The 10950-nt window shown below is 36.9% G+C and overlaps 2 protein-coding genes across 10 annotated transcripts in view; one reads left to right on the top strand and one right to left on the bottom strand.

The window, feature by feature from the left end:
- The window catches only part of Slik (Sterile20-like kinase), a 17339-nt gene extending 9028 nt beyond the window's left edge, over nucleotides 1–8311 (bottom strand). For 2 of the 9 annotated variants that reach the window (XM_017613047.1, XM_017613039.1), the window contains exons 1-8: nucleotides 8001–8247; nucleotides 5801–6574; nucleotides 5087–5285; nucleotides 4708–5018; nucleotides 4485–4625; nucleotides 2552–2627; nucleotides 2153–2478; nucleotides 308–2071 (exon numbers count right to left, since the gene is read on the bottom strand). In XM_017613047.1, coding sequence (XP_017468536.1) covers nucleotides 308–2071; nucleotides 2153–2478; nucleotides 2552–2627; nucleotides 4485–4625; nucleotides 4708–5018; nucleotides 5087–5285; nucleotides 5801–6124 — 3141 coding nt within the window. In that variant the 5' untranslated portion in view covers nucleotides 6125–6574; nucleotides 8001–8247. Of the gene's footprint in view, nucleotides 1–307; nucleotides 2072–2152; nucleotides 2479–2551; nucleotides 2628–4484; nucleotides 4626–4707; nucleotides 5019–5086; nucleotides 5286–5666; nucleotides 5684–5800; nucleotides 6575–6701; nucleotides 6808–7359; nucleotides 7504–7546; nucleotides 7856–8000 lie in introns of those variants that run through there. The other 7 variants (XM_017613042.1, XM_017613041.1, XM_017613040.1 and 4 more) reach the window with 7 other exon arrangements.
- A 2037-nt stretch (nucleotides 8312–10348) lies between these two features.
- Rpn8 (regulatory particle non-ATPase 8) overlaps nucleotides 10349–10950 on the top strand; it is a 3982-nt gene continuing 3380 nt past the window's right edge. The window contains exons 1-2 of the mRNA XM_017613037.1: nucleotides 10349–10644; nucleotides 10713–10940. Of these exons, the coding sequence (XP_017468526.1) occupies nucleotides 10470–10644; nucleotides 10713–10940 (403 nt within the window). The 5' untranslated portion in view covers nucleotides 10349–10469. The remainder of the gene's footprint in view (nucleotides 10645–10712; nucleotides 10941–10950) is intronic.

Below are 10950 nucleotides of genomic sequence, written 5' to 3'. Positions count from 1 at the left end.
GAAAGAAAAAATTTGTAGCTCTCGTTTTTTAAGAAAAAATGGTATGTATATCTCAATTCTATCGACTAGGTGTATGGTGTCAAGTTAGCACTACATACCATTTTTTCTTAAAAAACGAGAGCTACAAATTTTTTCTTTCCACAACAAATTTACAACAAAAACACTACAATTAATGCCGTAGTTAACTTTTCCAATTTCGAAAAGTGTAGTGCTAACTTGACACACGTCGGCAAGTCAACGATGGCCTCCAAGATGCTTTCTATATATACGTATGAGTGCAATTTTTTTCTACAACAATCATACTTACTTCATGCTCCTGCGCTTGTTCTGTCTTCTCAATTAGTTGCTTCTGTTGTCTTGCCAAGGTGTCCATATCGGCTTCATAAGTCTTCTCCAGCGAAATTCGCTCCTGTTCGAAGCGTCGATCCTGTTGCTCTCTAGCGATTTGTTCCTTTAATTGCAAATCGTTTTGCTGCTTCTTTTCCTGTTTCTGCAACATTTTCAATTCTCTTAGTTCTTGTTTGCGGAACACATGATCATCATAGAGCCGTCCAGTCTCTTCGTCACCGTAGATGACACGACTTGTGGTTGTCGTCACTTGTACACCATCGATCTCGAATTTTCGCGTACGCTTTCGCGTTTTCTTACGCAAATTACGTAGTTCAATTTCTTCTTTAGTCGGACCGGGTGGTGCTACTATTTTCGGTGATAATGGTCCTTGCTTACGACGTATGACAACTTCTTCATCTTCGGGTATCTTAGTGCCCATTATGGGGGCCTCCGCCTCGTTGCGACTATCATGACTAGTTGTGGTGCCGATACTTTCAACGTCACTCTGATCAACTGTTGCGATATTCAAGCCCACAGCTCGTCGAATAACACCGCCAGTTGAGGGCAGTGAACCGCTTTCACTCAGTGTTCGTGAGTCCACTGAACCAACGCTATTATCTGGTGAGGGCCGTTTATTAGCGACACTGATGTCTTGTGGTGTGTTGCGGTTTATAATAATATTTACATCTTCTGTTGGTGTGCCGGTGATTATTTGGCCATTTTGGTGATTCTTTACATATGGTCGTTGGCTATTCAGAATATTGTTGTCGTTGCTTAATCTTGTATCGTATAGATCGCTGCTCAGGTGACTACTGTCCTTAACTTTTATCTCATCGCCTACAGTCACAACTGACACATGACTGGTATCCATCAGATGTTCGCTATGATCATGACTGCCCGTAGCTGTATTATAGGCAGAATCGTCATCTACGAAAGATGGGCTAACGATTAGCACCTCGCTTTCGTCAAGCTTACGCGCCCGTGATCCTTTACCGATTATAGACTGATTGGCGTCGGCAGCAATTTCACCCTTGTCCGTTTCTTCGGCGCCCTTCTCACTCACGGCCACTATCATGGATGACTGTCGTGGCGATATCGGCGAATCGCCAAGACTGTCGTCAAAGGAAGTGAAATCATCATCAGTCGAAGATTCTGGCACATGTGTGCTTTTGTTTAAATCATTTGAAACAATTATCACTTCGCTTTGAGGCGGTACAGCGGGCACTACAGAATTGTCAATGATGACTGGTGGATGCGTGCTGGTTACAACTCTTATTTGGCTGATACCAGCGTCCAAACTGTTGGGTTGAACGACATTCCGATGCTGTGCCTGATTGTTAAGTGAACGAGTTGGCGTGCTGGATGGCGAGGTCTCGCTATTTATAGTGATAAGTGAAGTGCTCGAGCTTAGCATGGCGCCGCTTTTTACAGACGATGAAGTGGAATTCACCGAAACCGCTGCTGATGATGTAGTTGGCGAAGGCGGAGATGGCAGTGGCTGCACCTGCTCTTGTGGTTCATTAACGAACTGTTGCAGTGCTGGCGCTTGCACATCGATTTCCACATTCTCACACAGCTCGGCACCTTTGACCACTGCAGCTGTGCGGATGTGTTCGTCGTTGGCCCGTTTCTCCGGTTCAGTGTGTGCTGCAATAATTGCAGGCGGTGCTTCAGACGTTTTTGGCGCAATTATAGCAGCAGACGGAGGTGGCGGTGCCTTACCCTTTTCTTTTTTAGGGATCTGCGGGTAAAAAATTGAGAAAGAGTTTGGCAAATATAGTGGTGCGAGATATGTGTTCATTAAAAAGAAGTTGTTACTCACCTTCCTATCAGCGTCAACGCTTTTCTCAGGAAGATTATCAGCTTCAATAGCAGATGGAGCAACAACTGTTTGCTGCTTGCTAAGCGCTTCATCAGGTGAACGCGGTTTACTCGTGTCGTTTTCATTTGGCGCTTTATTAACGCTAATTTTTTGTTCATCCTCCTTTGCCCCTTTAGAAGATGATATATTGTTTTCAAGACTGTTTTGCAAAACAGGAGAGACATTGCTTGCGACTCCTCTTTGTTGTGATAGTTTACTTTGTGGTATACTATTTGTTTGATTTGGTTCTTTAGAGTCCATAGATACTGATGTTGGGGTACCTGGAACTGAAGAAATTGTATCATTTGCTACGTTTAGCGCAGTTGGCGTGTGCGGTTAGATGTAGAAAATAGAGCTTACGTTTGTCAATATCTTGGCTCTGCAAAGATGCAGAGTCATCGTCCAGGTCGAGCCGGAGCGCCGAGTTGCGGGGTTCCTGAGATGAGATGTATATAATTATACAAAAATGTAATATTTGTGAAAACAATGGAATGAGCATAAATGCAGAAAAAACAACAAAATTGTAATAAATTGTTGTTAGTTTCTGCTTGCAACTGATATACATACACAATAAATACAACTACTACGACAACGAAAACTACAAATTAAAAATGAAACGAAATGAACGAAAAATGAAGTGTGTGTTTTTGTACGAGGCGATAAAGCGTAACATATTTTTTGTAAAAAAAGCTAGACAAAAAAAAAACAGCGAGGTGCGCTTTAAAACTAGAAGGGCAAATGACAACTNTAAAGGCGATAAAGCGTAACATATTTTTTGTAAAAAAAGCTAGACAAAAAAAAACAGCGAGGTGCGCTTTAAAACTAGAAGGGCAAATGACAACTTAGAAAATCGCGAAATTTTGTAATACAGTTTTTGTCTAACAATTTTCGTGCAAACTAAATACCGCGATTTCTTTGGTTTAAATTTTATTATAGATTGTATTTAAAAACGAGGAAAGTTGAAAACCGAAATTTAAAAAAATTAGTTTTAAGCGGGCATTTAAAAATGCAAATTCAATTGAAAGCTTTAAATATAAAAATATATGTATAGGGTGATTCATCCAGACCTTTTTTTAATTTTATATAAAATAAAGGAGAACTTGATGCCAGAATCTTTATCATCCATAACCCGAAAGAGCAATCTGTGACAATTACATTTTAATACAAATTTCATAAAAAATTTTGTCCGCGACTACGCGTTGGTGGTAATGTTGGCTTACAGACTTGGAATCATAGCCGTCTTATCGACTAAGACTTTTGACTTCACATAATTAACCCCAAAAAAAATCCTGATGTGTGATATCACAGATAACTTGCTGTAGCCAAATGTTGCCATCACGGGCTTCAATTTCAGTGAACAAAACCTTCATTATCGTGGTGCGGTAGCGCTCGTTATTACGGTTTGTTCTGTATGCGGCCAACATTTGAATGATATTATTTTTAGACAAATAATTATCAGATCTTCTTTCGGGTGGTAATAAAAATTCGGGCATCCAGTTCTGTTTTGATTAATTTTTTTAAATATTTGTAGTCTGCTTAAAACAAGAAAAGACTTAGAAATTTTAAAAAGTTTCAAAGCCTCAGCTCGATATAATTTTTTTTTTAAATAAAAAATCAAATAAGTTGTCTATCCACTGAATACTAATTATGGTATCTAAGGCATTCGGGTACATTTTCGAAAAACAAGTAAATGTTATCATGGCTTTGAAATGAATGTTTTCGCAATAAATGAATCGAAAGAACACAATTGTTAACAAGTTGAATAAATGCAATTTCAAATATGTAGTATGTAACATGCTACCGTTGATAATAGATTCGCTTGAATTTAAAAAAAAAAATACAAAAAAGTAGTGTGGCAAACAATTTCCGACACAGTCAAGGTCGTTANAAAAAAAAAAAAAAACATACAAAAAAGTAGTGTGGCAAACAATTTCCGACACAGTCAAGGTCGTTAAGAAGTCGTCCACCACTAACTTACCAACCCTCTGATAAAGAGAGCGCCTCTTCACTTGACGTTTAAGCTTCTAAAAGCAACAACAAAGTTTACGAAACGCACACAGACAATTTTTTTTTAGTTTTTGTTTTTGATTTTTTTTTTTTTTCAATGTTAGCGTGCAGTTTTATATGGTACAAAACGCATTGCGCGAGGAAATTAGCAGCGTGTAAGAAATTATGTTATAATTATTAATAATCAAATAATGAAAGCAAGTGTTTTTTTTGTTTGCATTTGTACATATGTACGTACTAAAATACAATAGTTCTCTGAAGATAAACATTTCAAAATAATACTCACCTCAGCATCATCGTCGACAACTTCTTCAACCACTTCAGCTTTATATTCTAATAATAAGTCTTTTATAGGTTTAGCGTCTAATTCACAATTAATGAATCTATGTTGTAATAAAATATCTGTGCCTGGACGTTGTTGCGGATCCTGTAAAGTGGGAAAGCAATACGCATATGCATAAAATGAAAATCATTGCTGAAATTTTCTGTGTGTGTTTGTATGCGCTCACTTTAACCAAAGCTCTCTTTAGGAACTCATTGAATTCCTTACTCCACTTTGAGGGCTGATCCAGTGTTGGTGGTTCACTTTTTTGTATTTTTAGTAGAACACGCATCGGTGACATTTCACTATTTGGTGGTTCCATTTGCGCTAACTCTATCAAAGTTATGCCAAGTGACCAGATATCCACTTTTAAGTCGTAAGGATTATCCCGAAATGTTTCGCACAGCACAAGTTCAGGTGCCATCCAATACGGTGTGCCTATAAATGTGTCGTGTTTCTGTAGAGTATGCTTATTTTTGGCCGACACGCCAAAATCAGCTGTAAGCGTGAAAAGAAAGCGATGAGAAAAAAGTGTTTGGAAATGAATTTATTTTGTAATAACAAACCTAATTTAACACCACCCTCCATTGTTAGTAGTACATTTCCAGCTTTTAAATCACGATGTATTACTTTATTTTTATGTAAAAAACTCAGACCTTCAGTCATGTGTCGGCAAACGTAGGCAATTTGTGGTTCCGTCAGCGGCTTTTCTAATTCCACCATTATACTGTCGAGCGCGCCGCCATCGCAATACTCAATTAACATCTGAAAATAAATAAATATTTGCAAATACAATACGATAAACACCGAAAACGTAAGTAAACGCAAAATGCTACATACATACTATATACTTATCGCCACCTGAAATGTAAAAAAAAACGTAACTTCGGAAATGAAATGGAAAAAGTCGTGACTAATATTTTATTTTTTTTCATAAAATAATGTGGGGGTTGTAATTCGATGAAACCCATCATATTAGTCAAGAACTGAATTTTAGATTTTTTATTCGTTATGACTTTTTGCATTTCAACGTTGATATTTTTTACGTATTTTTGCTTTTCAGGTGACGACATGCAGGTATACTGCATAAGTGTTTACATTTTATGTATGTACATATGTATCATGTATTCACTGCTACAAACTCACCCATAATTTATCCTCAATTGAAAANGCGTATTTTTGCTTTTCTGGTGACGACATGCAGGTATGCTGCATAAGTGTTTACAATTTATGTATGTACATACATATGTACGTTCATGTATTCACTGCTACAAACTCACCCATAATTTATCCTCAATTGAAAACGCTTCATACAATTCTACAATGTTTGGATGTTTTATCTCTGATAAAATATCAATTTCTACCATGTGATCACTAAGATTTTCTTCATCTTCCAATGTGCATAGTTTTGCCGCTGCGAAGCGTCTATGTTCCTTATGTTGCGCTTTATATACTTTGCCAAAAGCGCCATCACCCAGCTCACCCACCATTTCCCAAAATTCCGCAGGGTCTGTGTCCATCTTGATATTATTGTAAAGGCGTTTTTTCTTCGCCTCACCACCGCCAAGGTGGAACACCTTTTTCAAATTATTTATAAACGACATTGTTATTCTTATAAACTGATTTTTAAGTTAGCTATTTATTTCCGTCGTAAGGTTAAGTTACTTCAAGGTTAAAAAAAAAAATCCACAGCAGTTTTACAATCCAAAGGTACTACATTTTGCTTTAAGCACAAATAATAGTTTCATTCGCCTTCGTGTATCAGCTTAATTGCTTTTCAGTAGCTAATTCCTCAGTTGAATTTCTTTTCTCTCTTCTCAAATCAATCCAAAAACATTTCCACAAGTTTATGCTCAATTTCAACAAGCAAAGGGGTCGCCCTTCTCCCGCAACTGCAGCAGTAGCCGTAGCAGTATTAGTGGTGACGCACGTGTTCCCCTACCACCGTATTGCTTTTTCGCCGTTCAATGTTCTTTACGATTTTCCTCTCTTCTCTAATTTAATTAGCGGCTTTAAAATTAGGTCTTCATGCTTTTGTAAACGTACGCTTAGAACTGTAAAACCAAAGAAAGATACAATAGAATCAAAATATACGCATGCAATAAGATTAAAAAAAAAGATGAACAATTGAAATGGGTCGTATAAAACTACTCAGCAGTGTGAAACTAAAAAAATCAATACCTGAAATTTTCTCCTAATATTCCAAACTTATAATGTTGTTTTAAGCATAAATTATGTAGCTTTAGGTCTCATAATAAAAGCTGGTGAAAGTAGATTTCGCCAAACCCTATTGCAAATTTTGTTTATAAAGATATTTAGATTGCGGAATGCCACATCTGGCACAGTGATTAGCATATGATACGGGTTTATGACTAGCTTGCTCAATTGTTTGCGAATGCTGAAACTCGCTAAATTTAAAATATTACATCAGTCTACATCATTTAAGCTGCAATTATCAAAACGCATTGTTTACTTATTACATTTTCTGCAATATTATGTTAAAGTCGAATTAATTTGCTCTCTAATTAACACGTAGTTATGTATAACTAGGTAGGTAGATAAAAACGTATTTAAATTGCCTTTTCACCGACTACACCATGCTTTGGAAATGTTTTGCCGGGATGTTAGTTTTCGGGACAATGTCAAACTGCGGCGAGGAAATCAATTTTATGAGCGTTTTTATGACATCGACGATTATTCAAGTACTTAGTGATAATGATACCCGTGAGTGCTACAAAATGAAGTTATCATTTAATCATATTTGGCACCGATAAAGTTTTCGAGGTTTCGAAATAGTATTACGAAAAATCACACCCAACAACCAACCAGCCACACAAACCAGTCGATATTCATTGCATTCCTGGTTCATTCATGCACACGCAGAGGCAGCCAGTCAACCAGCCATCAGCTGCCGTTCGTTAGCCGTTCGCGTTACAGCGCTCGGCAGTTCCATTCATAGTTCGTCAAATGCTCATTTAATTAATATTACCAGCCTTTTCACTTTTTTTCTATAAAATATAAAATACTTTTACAATGAGGTACGCCGCTTATCACTACTGCTATTAGTCACCCATATTTACATTCATTGCAAACGTCGAAAAGAACACATAACTAAAATAAAATGGCGGTTACTTTAGGACTGCCAACTTTCACACTTTCCGTAAAGCATTCGACGAATCGATATCGCCGGAATTTGATGCTGTCAATTTATTTTTTGAAAATAAACTCTTCTAATTGCAAATAAAAATATAAGTCAGTTTATAATAGTTTAATACAAGCTTGTCACTGGTCACCTAGGTCACTGGTCCAACGCACACCCATATTTACATATTTCCCTTTCCGACGCAACATAAAATAGTTTAATGGTTGGCAGCCCTGCTCAAGGTAGGACAAAAAATATGATTAAAATTGGTCATGCAAAGCAATAAAGTTTGCAAATTGTAGTCTTAAAATATTGAAATATTGAGTAAAGTCACGTACGTGAGTCTAGAAGATAAATTTGATAGTCTTTTCACACGAAACTATGGCGTTATAGGGCCTTGCCTGAAGCGTAAGCAATCTGCAGAGCACGTAAGAATCTCTTACAATCTACTATAGTTAATACACTACATTCGAGCAAATCAAATCAAAATATAAACAATCGATAAAGCTATTATTGGGCAAACCGTTGATTTTTGGGAATAAATCCACAAATCTATCCAAATATAACCCGACCGATATTAATCCAACTTACGAAGTGGAGAAGAAAGTAGAAGCAGACACAAAAGCGAAGTGAAAAAAGTGTTTCCAACTCGCATAAAAACTTAAGAAATTTTGTTATGAAACGTCAAAAGTGTCAGGAAAACATAAAACAAAGCGACATCTAACGACTAAAAAATAAACATAACAGAGTTAAGGTGCGGTTAAACGTGGCAATGCAAGCGCGTTTTCTACGCATTTTATGTCAAAATGCGAAATCGAAAGTCTACTTTCCCGTGTAAGCAGCCAGAAAGTCCCTTTTGCAGATTTGCAGAAATCACTTTCCGAAAAAAATATTGCAAGGTGTAACTGCAACGGTAATTATGCAAATCGCTTTCAAGAAATAATTTCAACTTGATCGTTCTGTATTAGCAATTTCCATTTTTGCAGCAAGAGCTGTCAATCCCATTAACGAACGATACAAGATCACGCAAGAACAAGAGACTGAAAAAAGTCGATTTTTGAACGGGTTCTACGCCATCTTATTTCGCAGGAAAACAAAAGAAAAGTAAACAAGCAAAGAAAACAAAGAAACCCAAAATTAGCCAGAATTATTGTCAGCCACATTAAATACATAATTAAAAACTCTTTAAAATGTTGTCATGTTGAATTGACTCTTCTTTAGTTAAAGAAAAGTGTAAAATAGTGGTGCTTGAGATGTACACAAATACACAGCTGAGGAACCCGCTTTCGCAAACTTTTTTCTCAAAACCAGTTATAAATACATCGTCGCGTTCTTGCGTGATCTCATGATTCAATAATACAAGGTTCGATGCAAAGTGTAACAGCTCCTGCAAACAATTTTTTAAATTCTTGAGTTTGACACATTTTTGAAAAAGATGTGCACTTGCCACTTCTAACAGCTACTTTAACCACATCAATAAAGTAACTGTTAGACGTGGCAAGTGCAAATCCTTTTCAAAAGTCTGTCAAACTCAAGAATTTCCAAAAGAGATTGCAGGAGCAGTAACACCTTGCATCTAAAGTGGCATTCGAAAACAGTTTTTATTTCTGAAAATCAAACTTTCCGATACTATTCTTCGTCTGTTTACATGGTGAATGCAGCCAAGCCCACTTTCAACTACGTTAACAGACATTTTTATGCTTATAACAAAATTATCGACCTGAAAAATTTGCTAAGCACGCTAAAATGTGCACGAAACAGTCAAAAAGCACGCTAAAATGTGCACGAAACAGTCAAAAAATGTATAATGCATTAATACTTAAATACTCTATATCAGTAGAATAAATTAATTACACATATTTTTCGTATTTTATTCAACATTTTTATAATTGTATACAAATTCGCCAAAAAACGGCTCACACGGCAACACTCGATTGGTTTGATAGCACTTGCAGCAAAAAAGAAAATTGCTAGTGCCGCACGAGCAAATTGAAATTATTTCTCGAAAGGGATTTGCATAATTTCAGTTGCAGCTTTAATTTCCGAAAAGGATTTCTGCAAATCTGCAAAAAGGACTTTTTGGCTATTTACACGGGAAAATAGGCTTTCGATTTCGGATTTTAACAGCAAAACGCGTAGAAAAAGCGCACCTTTAAGTCGATCCCATAGATATAAAACCTGTAAGTAGGATCACTATTAAGAGAATATAATAGCATAAATAATATAATATAATGCATACTTGGCGTTGTTTAAGACTTATCACATAAGGAATCTGTTAAATTAGCTTTGCGTGTAAGCGGTTACTCAACGCATAGCACTTCACACATAAAAGTCTGTTGGATTTTCTGTTCAGAATATTCGTACATACCTCAAATTTGTTATAGCCCAGTTATGCATACATTTGCACTGCTATACCATTTTCACGTAAAAATCGAAACCCACAGAATTCATCATGTGAAGTGCTATGCGTTGGGTAACCGCTTAAACGCAAATAGCTTAGTTAAGCATATGCATTATGTGGCAAAACTGTGTATGCATAACTGAGCTAAAAGCCCATTTAACCCATTCCTTATGCAGCGCTAAGTATGCGTAACTGAGCTATTATGCATGCTTACGTTAAATACTTATTTAACAGCTGTGCTGCCTTACCGACAGGTTGCAGTGCTGATAACTTGACGAAAATTATTTCGCTGTCATCGCTCTTCTTCTTGATCGGCATAAGCAAAAGTTTTCCAAAAGTCATCGAGCTGATTTGGTTTCAAGATTGGCCATTATATTATAGATAATTAATAATAAATAAGAAAAATATGCCATCCTTGGAGGTAAATGTAAACAAGGTGATTGTGCACCCACTGGTGCTACTCTCTGTGGTGGACCATTTCAACCGCATGGGAAAGATTGGCAACCAGCGGCGAGTGGTCGGTGTATTATTGGGTTGTTGGCGTTCTAAAGGAATACTTGATGTGTCCAACAGTTTTGCTGGTAAGTTAATGCCTATAAATATGTTTTTATTTGTAAATACCCTCCAAATTTCTTTAACATTTTCCTAGTACCCTTCGATGAGGATGACAAAGATAAGTCAGTATGGTTTTTGGATCATGATTATTTGGAGAACATGTACGGCATGTTCAAAAAAGTGAATGCACGCGAGCGTGTTGTTGGTTGGTATCACACTGGTCCTAAACTACATCAAAATGACATTGCCATAAACGAGTTGATACGCCGCTATTGCCCCAATTCAGTACTGGTGATAATCGATGCAAAACCCAAAGATTTAGGTCTGCCTAC

Source organism: Rhagoletis zephyria, unplaced genomic scaffold, assembly GCF_001687245.7.
Source record: "Rhagoletis zephyria isolate East Lansing unplaced genomic scaffold, Rhagoletis_zephyria_1.1 Rzeph_scaffold_00601, whole genome shotgun sequence".
Lineage (NCBI taxonomy): Eukaryota > Metazoa > Arthropoda > Insecta > Diptera > Tephritidae > Rhagoletis > Rhagoletis zephyria.
The sequence above is the reverse complement of the archived record's forward strand: the minus strand, read 5'-3'. Positions and strand labels throughout refer to the sequence as shown.